General features: G+C 33.7%; 2 protein-coding genes across 2 annotated transcripts in view; one reads left to right on the top strand and one right to left on the bottom strand.

The window, feature by feature from the left end:
- The window catches only part of Sox102F (transcription factor Sox102F), a 445538-nt gene that overhangs the window by 37403 nt on the left and 387528 nt on the right, over window positions 1-20607 (top strand). The gene's annotated exons all lie outside the window — the stretch shown is intronic.
- On the bottom strand, window positions 10226-15343 carry LOC140438893 (uncharacterized). Its single transcript, XM_072528530.1, has one exon. It carries the CDS (start codon window positions 15341-15343, stop codon window positions 10226-10228), a length of 5118 nt encoding a protein of 1705 aa, XP_072384631.1.

The raw sequence follows: 20607 nt of genomic DNA, 5'->3' as shown, positions 1-20607 counted from the left end.
AACCTTATGAACTATTTCTGCCTTAATAACTATCAGCTTCCTATTTCCGAGAGATTAGGTTATGTATTTCTTTGATAAATAGCTAGAAAATAATATTTTTCAAAATAATACTGCTAGGAGTATATAATCCACACGATCGTTAAAATTCATTTTTGGATGGACCGAAACTTAAATTTATTACAATGTCGCAACTCAATATGAACATTATCATAGGATTGTATCCCATGCCAAAGATTACTGTTCTACTACCTTGATTCCAGCCCAACAAACAGTTTTAAATAGTTCCTAAACAAAGCCAATAGAAATGTGTTTGAAAACATAAAATATTTTATTTTGTAGGAAAAGTAATTTGTGATGACGTATAGTCTGGACTGCATCTATAATTAACGTGTAATTTTTTAAAGAATGGCAAATTAATTTCTGGTGCACTAGGTTAAGAATTCCAACAAACAGAAGTTTTAGAGTTTTATACAAAACCGTTATACAAAACTCGCAAATTTTCCTGCCAAACATTTCTACTATATCAAAATATGTATTTTAAATGAATTATTTACTTTCAGATCAAATTATTTTCTTGTTTTAGCATAATTATTTACTTTCGTTATATACCGCCTTAATTACTGACACCCATTCATTTACTTAAATGGATTACATACTATTTTATAGCACTGGCAATCCATAAAAACTTAACATCATGTTTACCATCCAAATTCAAGTTCAAATGTTTTCATATCACTCTTGTAACTATCTTTTTCTTCTTTATACAATATTTCAGCATATGACTTTCAGTTACTATCTTGTTGTTATAACTTATTTGCAATATGATTTATGCTCTTTAACATGTAATATACAAATTTGTTAATCAGGCTTTACCAAAACAAAACAATGTAACAAGTTCACAACTCTTTATCAATTAACTGATTTAATTATCGTCTACTAATTTTTTTATATCACATACCCATTTTCTACCTTTAGTTATCTATATAAACAGTTTCTAATCTGAAAAGCGAAAAGCAAGTAAAGAATTTATTTTATAGAGATCAGTCCTTTACTTTTTATAATACAAGTGAATGAGCTTACCAATATCTGCAGAACGCAAACTAAAGACGTGTGATGAATTTTTAATTTATATACCTACCAGTGATAGAATATGCTTGCGAGTGACAGAAAGTATAATGAAAGTGAAATAATATATCTTAGAGCAATGCTGAGAGTAGTAAAGAGAGGCAAACTATGGAATAAGAATCTATGATAACAAGTTAATTTTATGCCAGATCTGGAAAAATAGAGAAAAATCAGAATGGTTTAGACACGTGATACTTATAACGTATAATAGGCAAGTGAACGAAATTTGGAAAACAGGTATTTATAAGAAAAGAGAACCGAGAAGGAAAACACAAACTTTGATCTACGGAATAAAAAGAGTCTTGAAAAATGAGCATGAAATTGGCAAGAGCCAAAATTTAGTATTAGATAGATACAAAACATGGGTAACCGAAACTACATATGCACTCTAAGAGGTAACTACAGTGAGGACTGGATTATGTATGTATAAGTATTTGTCGAGAAATGGTTTCCGATCTGGAAACCGAAACGTCAAGTGAAAAACATATTTCATAATTTGTTAAGTATTCAGTATTCCTGAGTTCTTTGATAGGTATTTTATCATAAGTTTTAAATATTAAATTTGAGATAGTTCATAATATTGTCCAGGAAAAAGTACATTTATGTAAGTTGAGAAAAGGGTCACATTCACCGTGAAGTGTAATGCTGCATGAGCTGTGTGGCACGTAGCGCCGTCCTGTAAGTCAGGTCAAAATAAGTTAGCACCAATCAACAAGGTCGTTCTCCAAGAAATATGGACCGACGATGCAACCAACCCAAAATGCACACCAAACAGTTACTTTTGGTATGCGTTGGACTCTTTTGTGACTCTAGATTGGTTTTGTCTCAAATTCGACAATTTTGTTTGTTGGCGCACCCATTCATCAAAGAAATGGGCCCCATCGCTGAAGATAATTTTTCTACGAAAATTAGGGCCAATTTTCAACTACTCCAGAGTCTATTCAGTGAACACGTGTCATTGTCTGCAGTCGTTTATCTTCAGTTCCTGAGTCAGTTGAATTTTGTACAGGTGCAGGCCCAAGTCACGGCGCAAAATTAGCCGTTGTAGTTTGTAAACAACAGAGTCTTGTGAGCGACGTGAAATCGTTTTCCTTGTATTCTTCTGCACACTGTCGCAGACAGCAGCGACATTTTTGGTAGATTTTGTCTTTAGTCAACGTGTGGGTGTTGGTTGATTGTTTACTGTACCATTGGACTCAAATTTATCCACCAAACTGCGAATAGTTCCATAGTTGTCCGAATATAACACCCATTTTTATATATCTATCCATGGTGATTTGGCAAATCAGACTGAAAAAATGACAGCCAATTTGACAGATGTAGCTTAAAGGTATGACCTATACCAACTGTCAAAGTTCGGACGTGTCTATTGGAACACCCGTACATGGTGTTGTATGGTGTTGGACCCGAATGTAGAAAAAAGTAGTCAAATCATTATACAAGCCGCACTAAAACTTGGAGCTGAAATAACTTGGTTTTCACTTGTTAATAGCAAAACTATGAAATGTTGTAAAAGATTTTTAACTCACTCATTAATCTGTATCTGTAAATTTTGTTTTTAGTTACTTCATTAGGATAAAGCTAAAATGTCAATGGTTAAATTTGCACTATTGACGTACCTATGTTGAATCTTATTCCAGGACACTATTTCACAAAATTATTTGCTAATTTTCAGACATTACCATAAACTGTATATACATCGCAACTCTGTAAAGTGCCAATTAATTTTAACAACGGTTTTACGCTACCATTAAATATTAATAAACTTTTAACTATTACTAACATTGGGACATTAGTGTCAAACATTAGCTATTTTTGGTGCCAAACATTCAATATTTTGGTCATATTGGGAAATGGTATTGCTTTCTTTATTCACTATATCATTTATGTTGTTTACAACGCAAATATATAAAAATTAGACCCATAAAATGTAAGTGATCTCATTTATACTTATTATTTAGAATCATATTCTATTATTGGATTATACAAAGAAACACTTCCCATACAAATGTCTGATCGTCGATAATGTTTTACGTCACTACATTCAAAATGTTCTCTCCTTTTTGTGCAATGTGGAGTTTAAAAAATTAGCATAAAACTTTGCTAAATCAGTTATGTGGAAACATTAATTATTAATTGCTCCCGACCACTAAATTTATAAAAACATGTACAATTAGTCATAGTATTTCTGGAGAACTGTAAAAATATTTGGCATTCTTTTTATTTGTTTCCTTGAAAATGTTATTATCATAGCTTACTACTGAAATTTTTATTAAATAATAATTTGTCATTTAAAAGACCACTGCTTAATATAGATTTTAGATCGATAACAATTTGTTTTAAAATTATTGGGAGATTACAATTGCCCCTGTTTTAGAGTTATTGTATTAAATTGTGTGATGTTTTTTTTCGCTAGAAGCTGTCTGTTATACATCAGTCATACTACAATCAATTGGCCTTATTTTATATTTTCCATTAACTATTATATAAGTCCTTGAGAATTCTTCAGACGTGTTATGTATAAGCTTTCAGCCAACATCCCACTCTTGTATATCTAAGACAATCACGCAGAAGGTCGAAGTTCGATATCTAGCGTCGGCAAAAGCATCTTTATATTTTTAAAAGAGCTAAAGGCCGCAGGTCAACTCAACCTGAATAAAGTTATTAACTCGGATAAAACCAGGGGTAATACGATTAACGATTTAAGTGTGGCACTGGCTCCCTATACTCCCAAACTGGACTATAGCGGTATAAAAGGAGGCTAGTATTTTATACCTAGGGCCCTTGTGTCAAATCGACATTAAACACTCCTATCGAAAGCTGCCTTACCGTGAATCCGTGAGCACTGAGTCTGCGAGTGGACTCGCCACTCTACTCATTTCTTTTAAATTTTTATTTGTAGACTCAGAAGAGTCACTGATTTCTGAGTCCTGATAGGCACCATAAGAAGAAGAAATACTGAGAGGAAAGCAGAGTTAGTTATTCTTTTTCCTCCAAGAGCGCTTTAGTCATATTTAAGAATTGGCCTCCTGTAATTTCTGCCTCCAATATAAGCAGTCCTTAGCCACATCTTTTACGCCTTTCTTTTGGTCGTCTGTCACGCATTTTACCATCTAGAGTTTTTCTCGGAAGACTGTCATCATCCATCCTCACTACTTTGTCAGTCCATTGAACTTCTTCGAAGCGATTCTTTAAACAATTGGTAAAGTTCATAACTATATCTACATCTGCATATACCATTTTTGAGAAAGGACCCAAAGATCTTTCTTGGACTATTTCTTTCCAAAACTTATATATTTCTGATTGTGTTTCCTTTGTCATCATCCATCACCAATGTCTTATATTCACAACATACTATTAGTTTAATTATACTTTTATTTTGTATAGACTTTAATCTTAGATTTCCGATATACGATGTTGGAGGGAAATATGCCATTTAGAGAAAAATAGACTTTGTTGGTCTCCATTATTATTTTTTAATTTTCTGCTTTTTGTGGTTCTCTTTGCTCTTGTTTGTGTTGGTGTTTTTTTGTATATTTATTTTAAGTACAATCTCCTTGGCCGGTCGTTTTAGTTGTGAATATGTTTGTGTCGGCTCCTTCACTCTATGGGACATGGTGTTGATGACAAGTTGTATTCTTGTACCAAGAGTTAGTTATTCGTTTGAAAAAATACAGATTCTGACTGTCTCAATTTTTGGACGGGTCTATTTTTCCCTCAAAAATTCAAAGTTATACACTCGGGTGCAAAACAATTCGATCCACACCTATTTTATAGAGCACACACATTTTTTTGGGAGATGCCAATTATAGATTGGGCATAGACTTAAGGAGGAACATTAACTGAAAATAATATAGGCAATTTATGCGAAAGCATTATTTATTTATAAAACTATGGCAATATTCGAAAATTGAAAAAATTTAATTATTAGCTTTGTTGATTAAAAACAGTTATAACAAAATAATGCTTATGTCACTTGTTATTAATACATAGTATTTCCTTCTCGGGTCCTTATAACAGCTTACACACGTCTTGGTATTGTGGTAATTAAATTTTGAACTTGAAGTGGATCCAATTCATCCCATATTGTCTCAAGAACCGCACTAAGCTCAGCCAAGTGGTTTTGAGCGGGGTAGTCGATCTTGAATTCGTCTTTCCAGTGTGTCACGTAGATGTTCTATTGGATTGAGGTCGGGGCTGGAAGCTGACCGATTTATAATCCTGCCCATAAAACCCTTCTTTCTACTCTTTAAGTATATGTTTTATATGTTCGATCTGGAATTATCTGATGCGTCTCAATAAAAACGAAGCATATATTATGAATGAAGACATACATACTTTTATAGAGAAAATACATTTATAAACTAAATTACACAAAATTTAAAACTTACAGCAAACTTTGAAGATCGCAAGAGTAATTTATTTAGGCTATATAAAATTCTTGACATTTTTTAATCAAACTGTGTAAACCGTTGGAGAGATCACAAAGAAAAAAAATTCAATGAACAAAAACTCTAGGAATTGCAATGTAAATAATTGAAGAACCAAGGACAATGATAATTCTAGAAGCATTCCTAGAAGAAAAAATGTTTTATTAAAGATAAATAAACCTTTAAATGTCAGTTTTTATTTAAATTGTTGTAACTGTATATACAATGCTATAACTTACGATTAAAACTTACATCCGTACGATTAAAAGGATTAATATAAACCCATATGTTTTTTAGTAGGTACATAATTTCTCTGATTCTTAAAAAACCTCACGTCAAATATTTTAATGAACATCTTTAAAAGAAATAAAGACATCTAGCCCAATTATCTACATAAAATCAGTATTAAAATACATTGTTGTAATAATCACACTGTCATAAATATAAAGTTATCTTCTAAACTACTTTCTAGTTGTTAATTCTCGAATGACTAGAAACACATCGTGTCTGCGTTTGTTTCTTTTCTAGGCTGTCAACTGGAAATGTAATACTTAAATGTGATTAATCGGTTTTATAAGAATTTTAGATAATTATTTCCAAATGTCTGCAAATGGAGATTTAATTAATATATTTAGTTTCGTAATATACAGTTGTACTAGATAAAAAGACCCATATTTAAAAAGTGTTTTAGCGTGATTACAATTCTTTAAGTTGTTTCTTGTTTTTGTTTTTACAGGAAACTTAGGACGAGGTAGTACGTGATAATTTGGTTGTTAAACTATACATAGAATAGGCCCTTATAAATTAAATTTTGTTATAATGGTCTTCTCTTTTGGAATTTTAATCTTTCCTTTTTTTCGAGAATTATGTTCAATTTTTTATTATTAATCGCCGTACTAAACGATTTAAAAAAATCTGTGTTTTCTTTAGATTGTGTAAGTAATATCTCAACATTACTTATCTCTATTTCATTCATTGTTTATAAGAATCCAACAAACTGCATAGAATAATTTACCTGAACTCACCCCAAAACTAACGGCAATTATTATCCTAAATCTAGACCCACAGGAGTTGACAGTGCTGTAGCTGTAGAGCTCTATTTGATAAAACTAAATGAAGTAATGCTGCAAGGGACTTACAGTGAAATTAGGCAAATAAAAGGCAATTAATGACTACATAAGAGAACTAATAAATGAGAGTAAAACTGACTATTCTCTCCGAAGAGCCACCATTAAGAAGCCAATAAATTTGGCAAACGACAGGTTGCTGGATAGAGATCTGGATAGAGTTGAGACGACAGGTCTGACAACTCTAACCAGATGATTGGGTGCTTGCACTCGTAAAACTTGTTAAAATGTTTTTATGGAGTCTTTTAATGCGCTGTCTTGTTTAAGTATTTTTAGTACTTTCGTTTTTTAAAAAAAGTTTCTCGAAAAGTTTTTTACCTTTTCAAGAAAAAAATTTGTATTTTTTGACCAATAGTAGTGGTCTTTCGTATCTCCTCTCATCTTTCGTAGTGGTATTTTTAAATTTTGACCATAGCTTTGACGATGGCTTTGTAAGCCGAAAGCTCTCAGCTAGGAATTAAATATTTTACACACTTTTAAAATACGTAAAATAGTTTCGAAACACTCAACAGATACATAGACTATTTTTGCGTGAAAGGAAATCTTGACTGTCTTTAATTTTACTTTTAAAATACTTTTCTTTTCAATTAATTCATTGGTCATAAGTATATACAAAACATATAAGTCTTTTGCATTTAATAAAGTCTGACATAATGCTCCGTCGCGGTCGCCGCAAATATATATGAAACGAGACATTCAAGAAGAATCAGTGACATTCGTCGAACGTCGCGCGGTCGCCTTGCCTCAGAAGTCTGCAATATTTCAACGAGGCACCACGAACCACACCTGATTAATTTTTATTTGAATTCTTTCGTGATCGACTCCCGAAGCTGTCGAAATTGACCGGTCGATCATAATCGACCACTTGGGTATCGCTGCCTTGGGGAGGTTACACTGGAAGGCAGATGCTAAAAAGAAAATTGAAAAACCCAGTATAAAAATTGTATAAAAACACGTACAAAATTATGTATTGGTGCATTCAGAAATTTAAAGATTAAAAAGTGTAATTATTTTTGGGGCGAAGCCTTTATACTTGCGTTGTATTATTTTTTTCTCTATAGTAAAATACTGAGACGAGCGTCACGGAACTATAGCCACGAGAAGGCGTCATGGCTAGCGTCACGACATAGCGGTTCTTCACATCTATTCACTACTCTTGATCAATTCGTTTCTAGTCATCATATATTTATTCTAAGTAGGTTTAAATTAAAAGAGAAGCAAAAAATTAAAAGAATATCTGCCAATAAAAGATTCGATTCGTAACGATTATCAAAATTTAATAGTCATGTATGTCACCTAATTTATAACAACATTAATCATTTGATTAAATATTTTTTGACATTTCTCGTTTTAAAATAATTTCATATAAATACAATTATTATTTTTAAAAATCTTATTTAGTTTATATAATAAATAAATTTACTATCAAATGATATTTATTTATATTTTATTATTAATTTAATATTTTCCTGAATTTGACAAGTCTGTCAAAAGTAAATAGCAGATGCTTTGTTAATTCGTTAGCAGGTGGCGTTAGAAGCAAACATATTAATTTTGTTAAAATATAAATAATAAAATTACTTTATTTATTTTTAAAAATATTGTCTAAATTTTAAAAACACAGAAAACGCTTCGAAAAAAAGTATGAAGCTTCGCGCTAGTCTACTATACCGCCTACTGTACCATCGTTTAGGGTCTTGTAAAATACAGTTGTGGTAATATGACAGCCGCATATTGTACGCATAATTAGTGCGAAAAGAACAGTATGAGGTTGTTTTGCTAACAGAGAGAGACCGAATATAGTATGAAATTAGTATCGACATACGAGCTTGTTTTTAACACGCATTAGATTGATTTCTGGTTTTGTTAACGTGGCATTCTAAACAGACAGACAGATCATCTAAAAAATAAACTTTCTTTGGCCAACAATGTACAGACAAGACTGCCCATAGTGCTTAGGGGTCTATCACAGACATGTGGTTACATGTTAATCTCTCGGACATACAAGTCTATATAATATTTTTTCTCAGTTAGTTGCGTTGTCTTAATGCCCTATAGTCAGATATTTTTTCCATGCCTGTATATCATTTTCTTATTTACTTTCTATAGATTTTGGAGTCGTAAGTCGTTGTTATTACTTTTAATTGTCGCGTAATGCTTTGGCTCATTTTTTGCAAGCTATCATTTCCATAAGAATAGATAGCTTTACATTACATGACAGAATATGGTGTTTAGATAGTATCTTAATTGAAATTATTGAAACTAAACGTTTAATCTTATTCCATATACGTGAGCTTCAAGAATGAGCACTTAGTCGAAAAATACCATGTAATTAAATCTATGTAGATGTAGATAACAATAATGAGCCTTACATCGAAGGTTTGTAGTTGGGTATAGAAAATATGGAAAGAAAATAATTATAATGTCAAAGCACGAGTATTAGTTTTTATAAATAATAATATTATATTAGGAATTATTTTAAACTAGGTTTTGATATTCTGTTGCTACATAATTATTACTTTAGATGACGAAATACAGATAACAGTTTCTTTCGTTTTCTATCACCCAGCAAGAAGTGAAACATTTTTTAATGAACAGCCCAATACCATTAATGTCCAAGGGGTATCAACCTTACCGTCAAAATGCGTTTTCACAATCGAAAAAAACCGGTATTATTCCTAATTACGAAGAATGAAGAAGAATACATTCCAACTTGTTCTTTTACGAGCCTTTAATAGGCCTTTTTATTATCATGGACGTCCAAATTTTTAATCAAACTGAAACATCGTCCCATTCCACATTTGAATCAATTTATTTAAATAGGAGCCAATTAATCGTTTCGAAATCAAAATGTACGTTATTTGGGGATTAAGTGAGTGATTCAGTCTTGTGAACTGAACTGTTAATTTTGCATTTAATGCTTTTAAACGTTTTATTTATGTTTTTTATTATTGTATAGGTTCTTTTGTCCTATTTATAATAATAATTCTTCATGTGGTTTATCTAAGTCATGTCATTCTTGTCGCGTTTTCTTCGTAGAATAGATGGGAAAATGATTGTTGTGTAACTGTTCAGTGGAAAACGGAAATCTTGAATTCTTCCAGTTACTTGTTGCTAAATATTATTTGGACTTCCCGTGGTTTTAGTAAGGAACACAAGACCGTAAATTAAACTATTTAATACTTCTATGTAAACGTTATAATATGAAAAAACTTAATTGTTTGTAATGAAAATAAAAAATATTACAAATATATTAATATTATAATATTATGCTACATGTTGTTACTTCGATGAATTGAAACAGAATGCTTTTGCCGTTTGCCGGAGGAGGGTTGGTTTTACCATCTTTCCGTTAAGAAGTAACGGGACTTCTTACTTATCTTCCCTTAGCGACAAGCTGTCGCCAAGCTATGCTTGCGTCGTTACAAAGACGACAGATCCGTCGTCAGGTCATTTAGATTTTAACATAAGCCGCCCCCTTTGAACGCCATAAGGGGGTTCAAAAAACTCAAATATATAATGTCCAAAAGTCAATATGAAAAACTAAAGTTGATTTTCGTTCGGTAGTACACATAACTTCACAACCGGACGTTTGTATACGCCAGAGTTTGTTTTTAGCGTTACACTACGCACAATTCCGTCACTGCCGGCATGGATGTCAGTTACTCTACCTAAGGTCCATCTAAGAGGTTCCAGTCCATCTTCTTTAACAAGTACTAGGGAACCAATCTTGAGAAGGGAACTGCATTGTTTCTTCCACTTGACGCGTTGCTGAAGAGAAGAGACGTATTCTTTGGACCATCGTGTCCAATAACATTGCACCATTTGCTGCACCCTTTGAAATCTGCTCAACCTGTTTTCCATAACATCTAACAGATTGCGGTCAGGAACTGATGTGAGAGGTGATCCAACCAGAAAATGTGCAGGTGTGAGAGGAAGTAGGTCTGAGGGGTCATTAGACATAGGAAAAAGAGGTCTGGAATTGAGAATTGCTTCAATTTGAATCATAACAGTGGAAAACTCCTCATAGGAGAGAACCGTATTGCTAATTACTCGTTTAAGATGGTATTTTACCGATTTTACCCCTGCTTCCCAGATACCACCAAAATGAGGTGAACGCGGCGGAATGAATTTCCAATCGATACCCTCAGAAGAGAGTCTGTCATGTATGGCAGAATTGTTAGTTTTGAGAAAGTTGGAAAGTTCATTGTTGGCACCTTTAAATGTGCTCCCGTTATCGGAAAGAATAGAAGCGCATTTACCCCGTCGAGAAGTAAAGCGTCTTAAAGCTGCTATAAAGCATTCCGTAGTCAGACTACTCACAACCTCCAAGTGTATAGCCTTTGTGGCCAGACAAATAAAAAGTGCTACATAACCCTTAATAGTCTTGTAGTTCCTCGTAAGACGGTCCTTTAAAAGAAAAGGTCCAGCATAATCAAGTCCCGAGTGGGTAAAGGGTCGTGAAGGAGTAAGACGTGAAGAAGGTAGATTACCCATTAAATAAGTTTCGAGTTTTGGAGCTGCCTTGAAACATGTGATGCAGTTTCTCACAACCTTTCTAACGACATAGCGTCCATTGAGAGGCCAATATTTCTCTCGCAAGGAAGATAAAAGTAGCTGTGGACCAGCATGCTGTAATTTCATGTGTTCATGCCGTACAAGTATGTCTGTAAAATGATGTTTTTGTGGAATTACGATGGGATGCTTTCTCTCGTATGAGATGTCAGCGTTGTGAATTCTTCCACCAACTCGAATTATGTCATCTTGATCAAGAAAAGGATTCAGGGTGAGAAGTTTGCTTTTATGATCGACCTTGCCATGCTTTTTGAGATGTGTGAAATCATCAGAAAAAGACTGATTTTGCACAATGCGAATAAGACAAATCAGAGAACAGGCAATTTCTTCACATGTTAAATTGGTGAAGGTTCTTTCTGGCATGGTTAGCCTGGAATTTTTGCAGAAACGTAATATGTAGGCTACAATTCGTTGTAATTTAGTTAAGGAAGAAATTTTGTAAATAATGTCGAGATTCATGCAAATTCTTACGGATAGATTAACAGAAGATCGAAGTTCAGGAATTTTAACCTGTTTGAAGGGTTGATGAGGCCATAAATTTTCAGATAATAAAAGCCATGGAGGGCCATGAAACCATAGATCGGAATTTTGTAGTGCCGTAGGTGAAATACCACGTGATAATAAATCTGCAGGATTTTCCTGTGTGTTTATATATCTCCAGGAATTAGAATTAGTCAACGATTGAATCTGTGAAATCCTGTTCGCAACGAAAGGTTTTAACAAGTTGGGAGATGTATTGATCCATGCTAGAACAATGTTGGAATCACACCAATAAACAATTTCATCAAAATTAATTTGTAGTGATTGCTTTACTTTGTCCACCAATTCAGATAAGAGTAGGGCTCCAGAAAGTTCAAGTCGGGGAACTGTAAGAATATGTTTCAAAGGAGCTACCCTGGTTTTGGCACAGAGTAAATAACAACTTATATTTCCTTGAGCATCTAAGGAACGAATAAAAATACAAGCACCATATGCTGCAGTAGACGCATCGGAAAATCCATGTAATTGTATGGATGTAAAATTTGAAACAGTAATATATCTAGGGAATTGTAATTTATTAAGATTGACTAATTGGGATTGATAATTTGACCATTTTGTATGAATATCCATGGGTACAACTTCATCCCAGGAAATTTTTAGACGCCATAAGTCTTGTAGAATGATCTTAGCGGTTATTGTAACTGCTGCTAAGAGACCAAGAGGATCAAATATCTTCGAAATTGCAGAAAGAATGTGTCTCTTAGTAATCCTAGAATTGTTTGCAGTAGGTTGAACATTAAAGAAGAAAACGTCTAATTTGGGATTCCAAAAGAGACCCAATGTTTTGACAGTTTCATTGGAACCTATGTCCAAAGGAGTGTTATCTATATTATCGATTTTTAATTCGGTTGAATTTGATTTCCATTTACTTAAATGAAAGCCATGTTTTGAAAGTAATTCAGTGGTTAAAGATTGAATGCGTTTAAGTTCGTCTAAGGTGGAAGCACCGGTATGGAGATCGTCCACGTAAAAATCGCGTAAAATGATAGACGAAATATCAGGAAATTTGTCAGAGTAAATGTGAGCTACTTCTTGCACACATCGCGTTGCTAAAAAGCTGGCGGAAGCAGTGCCATAAGTCACAGTATTTAGAGTATAAGTCTCAATAGATGAATTTGGATCAGATCGCCACAATATTTTTTGTAAACAACGCTGATTTTCCTTTATAAGAATTTGTCGATACATTTTAACGATATCAGCAGTTAAAGCAAATTTGTGTTTTCGAAAACGTAAAATAATAGTAAAAAGATCGTCTTGTAGTGTAGGACCTACCATAAGTATATCGTTCAACGAAAAGCCAGTGTCAGTTTTAGCAGATCCGTCAAATACGACACGAATCTTGTTACCTTTGTAAACGCAATGATGAGGAAGAAAGAAGTCTGGATGAGATACTAAATTTGGAGGAAGTTTAGACATATGATTTAATGATGAGTATTCACTGATGAATTGAATGTAATCTGCTTTCAAAGTTGGGTTAGAGTTTAATTTCTTTTCCAAAGAGAAAAAACGTTTGGTAGCTGAAATCTCTGAATTACCAAGATTTGATAGAGGTAACTTTAAAGGAAGAGAGACAATGAATCTGCCTGTAGAATCAAAGGAAGTAGTTTCTTTAAAGTGTTTCTCACATTGAAGTTCTTCTTCAGAAAAGAACTTGGTTCTTGGAAATTCTTCAAGTTCCCAGAATTTCTGTAACTGATTTTCGAGATTTCTGTTGCTAGAAAAGTGACAATTTGTTTTGTTACGAGAAAGAAAAGGTATAGGACCGGATACAATCCAGCCAAGCTTGGTTTTGTGTAAAGTTGGTTGACCATGTGATAGCTTAATTTGACCAACGCATAAGAGATCCCAAAATGTGTCTGCACCGATTAAAATGTCTATAGGAGACGAAACGTTAAAGTGTGGATCGGCTAATGTAACATTAGAGGGAATGTTTAGAGATTCCCTGTTTAGTGTGACTGAAGGCAGTCTTCCAGTTATTTCAGGCATCACTAAACAAGAAATTGTACGTGTAAAGTTGATTGTATTTGATTTGAAGGTAAGAGAAGTTTTAAGATGAACCACAGAATTTGTTTGATTTATGCCATAGACAGAAAAATCAATTGCAGTTGTGGGTAATTTTAAAGTATTAAGTAACCGTTGAGTAATAAAATTACTTTCCGAACCACTGTCCAACAGTGCACGAGCTTCATGCATGTTACCTTTGGAGTCAAAGACCTTAATTAAAACAGTAGACAGTAAAATTTGCGACGAACTAGCAAAATGGTTGTGAGTTGTTAAGGAGTTTGTAGTTTGATTAGAAGGTGTTTGAGAAGATGATGCTTCCAAATTTGGAGTGTTCTGAATAGAATTATGAAAATGCAAAAGCGTATGATGAGGTTTGCCACATTTGCGACAGCCAGAAGATTTGCAGTTTTTAGTAGGATGTCCAGAACGTAAACAATTGATGCAAAGTTTTAAACGTTTTGCTTCGTTTAAGCGAGAGGTTGGCTGTAATTTGCTAAAATTAGGACACGAATAAATAAGATGATTTTGTGAACATAATGAACAATTTAAAGTGTTGCTGTTATTGTTCGTAGATACAAAAGATTTTGCTTTGGTGCGGAGTTTATCATCGTGATTATTAAGAGATTCCAGAACTCTACATTTTCCTTTTAAGAATTCTGTGAGCTCATTTAATGTGGGTAAATTTGTAGCGTTATCTTTCAACGATTGTTCCCATTCGCGGTGAGATGTGTTGTCCAATTTTGTAGTGACTAAGTAGATAATAAGAGGATCCCAACCTGTAATGTCTATTTGTAAAGATTCAAGAGATCGTAGATGTCGTTGTAAACCGTCTAATAAGGCTCGCAAATCATTATGTGAGTTTCTAGAAATGTTGGGTAAATTGAAGAGCTTTTTGATGTGGTTATTAACCAGAAGTGGTTTATTTTCAAACCTTTCCCTTAAAAGTGACCATGCTGTGGCATATGTTGCATCAGAAATATCTAAATTGCGTATTGTATCTGCAGCAATGCCCTTTAAGGATAGTCTCAAATAGTGAAATTTTTGTATGTTCGAAAGTTCGGAATTTGTGTGGATGATAGAGTTGAAAGTGTCTCGAAAAAATAACCAGGTGTCGTAGTCGCCTTCAAACGAAGGTAAATTAATGGTAGGTAAACGTATATTTTGTTGAGAAATGTTACCTTCACTTGTGGAAGGTGTAGATGATTGGAATATCTGACCAGCAGGAGGAGTCGAAAGTTTGGCAAGAAGTTCTCTAGCTAGGCCAGTGATAGAAAAGAATGGATTTTCAAAAGATGCTCGTTCCTTGTCATGAATAGTGGATGCATTTGTAGTATAGTTTGGGTCAGCAGCCTCAATAATTGATTGAACATTATCAAAATCGTCATAGAGCTTCTCAACTTTCTCAAGGCGTAACTGTAAATCCCTAAAGTTAATTTCAGTTGCAGGTAACTCTTTGACAGAGTTAAAATAATTCGAGAAACGAGTTAAAGTGCCCTTAATTGAAGTGCGTTTAATTTTAGCATTATCAGCAGCTTCAGCCATAGTGACAAGTAAATTTATTAAATGTAAAATAAGTAAGGTACAATGTTAAGTATTATAACTTGTGTGTTAAATGAAAATGTAACTAAATGTAAATTTTTTGTGCTTAAAAAATATAAAATAATAAAATTGCTGTAATAAAATAGCACAGAAAATGTGTAAATGATTAAAGTGATTTAGATGTAGCTTTATTTAGTTATAAAGCGTGCCCGAATCGTTGGAAAGCCGAATCGGTTGGTAAATAGTACCCAGAAGTTGTAAATTAAGAAAATATGTCAAATATATCCAGAAAGGATGTAGAAATGACGATAAGGTGTGATTACGATTACGCAAATGACGAACCGTATTGGTTATAGAACCCAAAAGTGTAAATTATAGCAAATTATAGTAAATACATCCAAATAGGACGTAAAAATATATATGTTCAGTGATGTAGTGTAAGAATGCAGAAATTATTTAAAAACAAATCAAATTAGTTATTTTTAAATGTAAAATAAGGAATAAAACCCTGTAATAGTACACCACCGCGTTTACACCAGGTAAAATAATCAAATAAATGTTTCGTATGTTGTACAAAATAGTGAGTAATAACAAACAATTAAGATAGAAGTAGTTTTCCACCGAATTGAAACAAATCAAATGTAAATCTCATGTGAAAATGTAAAAAATGAAATAAAGGTAAAAGGAAAAGCACTAACCTTTGATATTTCGTATTTCCAAAGCAGCAAGCATCCAAATCGAAGGACCAGTATGTTGTGTAACTGTTCAGTGGAAAACGGAAATCTTGAATTCTTCCAGTTACTTGTTGCTAAATATTATTTGGACTTCCCGTGGTTTTAGTAAGGAACACAAGACCGTAAATTAAACTATTTAATACTTCTATGTAAACGTTATAATATGAAAAAACTTAATTGTTTGTAATGAAAATAAAAAATATTACAAATATATTAATATTATAATATTATGCTACATGTTGTTACTTCGATGAATTGAAACAGAATGCTTTTGCCGTTTGCCGGAGGAGGGTTGGTTTTACCATCTTTCCGTTAAGAAGTAACGGGACTTCTTACTTATCTTCCCTTAGCGACAAGCTGTCGCCAAGCTATGCTTGCGTCGTTACAAAGACGACAGATCCGTCGTCAGGTCATTTAGATTTTAACAATGATTATTTCTATTTTATTGTTTTCATTCTATAATGTAATTTATAGGTTTCTATTTCTTTATTTTTTTTTACGTAATTTCCTATCTTTATATACTTTTTTGTTTGTTTCCATTTACTTAATTACGTATTTCAGCCGGTTTCCTGCAGCACTTAATTGGATTTTTTGTTTATCTTTTTATAAGTAGTTATTTTTATAAGATCGTCTTTTTCAACATCATTTTTAGTATTCGCTATCTCGAAAGAACAGTTTTTTGTTTGTTTTAAACGTTGCATATTTCTTATATTTGCCTTTAGCTTTTTCATTATCTGTTTTGTTTTTCTTCTTAAAGTTTTTCATAAAACTTTGCTACCGGTGTTCATACTCCGCTGGTATATTTCGGACGTGTACGAACTCATCACTATAGCCCCCCATAAAATTATTAGACCCTCGGAGATATAGTAAACTGATCACCGGCATCCTTTGGACATTGGTAAACTCATCACCGCAGATAGGTAAATTCATCACCGGGATTTTTACCTGGTTTATAATGCGAAAGATTGCCTCTTACCTGTCATACTTCTCGTTTATGTGATAATTTAATAAATTCAGACATTATTTTAAGCAAGTTGCTTTAAAATTTAACTGAGTAATTAATATGTCTGACGGTGTTACCTATTAGACGTATCTGCCAATCTAAATGGTTTTGAGATCTAAAAATTTAGTTGCATAGGATTTCGATAGTGAACTTTAAAATGAAAATATTTGTCAACATCTGCTATTTTTGTTTATATCGGAGGTAGTCCTTAACTTCGTTATTTGACTTTCATTGCATTTTATATTTCTTATTGAATTCTCGAGATAATTTGTTAAGCATACATTCGGTCTAAATCTTACCGTTTTGGCGTTATTTGACTATCTTAAAAATAATACACGATTTTGGACAGTTAGTAAATATAAAATATCTAAAAAATAGAAAAAGTTAAAAACTTGAGTGTGCTATTAGTGCATATAAGTCGAAGGAAAATTTAATTCTTGACACGTGCAAAGCTTTACATTTTATGGCATCATTGGCGGAAATTTTTAAATTTAAAGCAATAAGCAATGCATTTATTGTGACAGAATGGACCAAAATGCTTAAGTACAGTTTCCTGTACTTTATCTTTTAATGACTTGTACAAAGATCCCACAACTATAGTGCTTTTAAAAGCAATTTAACAAAATTCATAAAACTAAAAATAAAAAGGTTTCACATATGGTGCCGACTTAATTGGATACCCTATATATATATATATATATATATATATATATATATATATATATATATATATATATATATATATATATATATAACAATGTGATTTTAACAATTTAATTAGAAATCAAAACGTAATGTCAGAAAAGGTAATTTACAGCAACAAAGTAATATTATGCGTTGCCTACAAGAAACATCTTATACAGTTAACTTAAAGAACTTAATTGCGCTGATTTTTTTCTGTTTGATCAGGATGATTCGCAAAAACCAGTGCGAAACAACTAAACAAAAACGGTATAAAATTTCTACTCACCAGTTGTATGACATTTAGCCTTACACCCTTTCGTCGCACAAGTCCACAAAAGGCAATTCGATTTTTTTAAAATCTTTCATGTTTTCTTTTTCTTTTGAAATTTCTTCTCAATTGAAATTTGAAATTATTGATAACCATAATTTTTTGTCCGCGTTCGCTTAGAACGTAATCAATTAGCAGTTCACTATCCATGTTGAAGAAACAAGGGCAAATGAAGAGAATTTTTTCTTTTCGCATGATTTTAGGTAGCTATTAATAGAATTTTGTGGAATTCTAAAATAAAAACCAATAAATTGCTGTTGCATTTAAGACATCTGGATTTGGATTATTCTGTGAAATTACCAGAAACTAGCCGTTTGCGAGGATTTTATGGTCTATACCTGATCCGGGGTGCAGGTACGCCAGTGATCAATTTACCAATCTCTTAGGGTCTATTTTGAAAACCCTACTTTTATGGCGGTGATGAGTTTGTACTATGTACGAGGGTATTTATGGTAATTGGTGATGAGTTTACGTGTACCCGTACGAACTCATCACTTTATAGCCTCCATAAAATTATTAGACCCTACGAGATACAGCAGAATGGCATCCCTTGGAGATCGGTAAACTCATCACCGCAGATAGGTAAACTCATCATCAGCATTTTTGCCGCAAGGCACTGATTTCTAATGCAGAAGATTGCCTGTTACCTTTTACATGTCTGGTTTACTTGGTAATCTAATAAATTCAGAAATTATTTTAAGCGAATTGCTTTAAAATTTACCTGATATATTTATATCGGGTATCTGCCAATCTAAACGCATTTCAGATTTAAAAATTTAGCTACATAGGTTTTTAATAGTGAACTTTTTAATGAAAATATTTGTAAGCATGTGCTATTTCCAGATATATCTGAAATAGTCTCCAACTTAGTTATTTTATTAGCATTCGGACTTATTTTTCAGACAGATTATTCTTTCAAATTGCCAAACCTTAGCGGTGTGCAACCATTTACCTTCCACAGGATGCAGGTAGGCCAGTGATCAGTTTGCAAATCTCTCCGGGTCTATTTTAAAATCGCTGGTTTTACGGCGGTGATGAATTTATACTATCTACAAGGGCAATTATGCTAATTGGTGATGAGTTTACGTATACTACCTAAGTATACTTTGTCTTACGTATACTAGTCCTCCTCTATGGAGTGGAAAGCTGGAGCCTTACAGAAGATGCCATAAAACGATTAAAGACATTTGAAATGTGGTGCTACCGACATATGTTGAGGGTCTCATATATACATCACAAAAATAATATAACTATTCTCCAGAGGCTGAGAAAAGACAAACAAATTATTAACACCTTGAAGAACAGAAAATTGGCTTACTTCGGTCACATCATGCGTAATAATAAATACCAACTTCTACAGTTGATCCTACAAGGCAAGATTGAGGTTAAGAGAGGCCCTGGACGTAGACGTATATCCTGGCTGGCCAATCTTAGGAAGTGGATTGGTCTAACGTCAACTGATCTATTTCGAGCTGCTGTGAATAGAATAAGATGGGACAATGTGGTCGCCAACATCTCTAGCAGATAGGCACATTTAGAAGATACTATCTGTCTGTTGCTTCAAGTATATAACCAACTGTGACGGCGCTTGACTGCTTTTCGCAATAAAGCTAAGTTTTCCAATGAACAATCAACACTAAGCGAGACTTAACTTGTTTCAGCACTAAAACACGTTAGAACAATATTCGGCCATAAACTCGTTTTTAAAAATTTTGGCACTTAACTGGTGTCTGCTGATTTCTGAAACAACTACTTACTTACTTACTTACTAACCAACGCCCACCCTTGGCATGTTAGCCATTTGGTGGTGCGCTGACCAGTATAGACGAGCCGTTTTTCGTAAGCGATCTTCATCCTCCTCGGGTGGGTCTATTTTCAGGGCTGGGCACTCTGGAAGGTGAGCAGCATCCATCTGGGGCTGATCACATAGTGGACAGTTGTCATTTTCGCGGACGCCGATGCGATGTAGATGGGAGGCCAGGTAGTCATGCCCCGTAGTTGTTCTGAACACGGCTACACTAATGGGTCTCGGCAAGTTGCGAGGGATTGGTGACTCTATTAGGTGGGCCCAAGATTTTCCAGCACCGGCTTGTATTTGCTGCTCTTTTATCTTCGCTTTGATTCCTCTTTTAATGGTGGACTTTGCTGATGTGTACGATTGGAAGCTAGGGGACTGTGGAAGAGTAGTGCCTTCTTTTGCAAGTTCATCCGCCGCTTTCCATTGTAGAGTAATCAGCCACCCTTTTTCCATCAAGTTCGATAGTTGGACGCGGCAAGATATTGTTTTGGCACAGTCGGTGTATCGATTTGTCGACAGGGCGAGGATTGCGGCTTGGCAGTCGATGAAGAAGGCAACTTTGCGGAGGTGTTGGAAATTCTCATTCAAATTCTCTTCTGAAACAAACCATTTACATAATTACCATGCTCGTTCTTGAACTTATATTACATATGTAAGTGAACACCCAGTTGAATTAAACAACCATAGCTTATAACAATTTGACATCTTGGAATCTCTGTA

Source organism: Diabrotica undecimpunctata, chromosome 4 (assembly GCF_040954645.1).
Source record: "Diabrotica undecimpunctata isolate CICGRU chromosome 4, icDiaUnde3, whole genome shotgun sequence".
NCBI lineage: Eukaryota > Metazoa > Arthropoda > Insecta > Coleoptera > Chrysomelidae > Diabrotica > Diabrotica undecimpunctata.
Note: the sequence above shows the minus strand (reverse complement) of the source record. Positions and strands in the feature narration are given on the sequence as shown.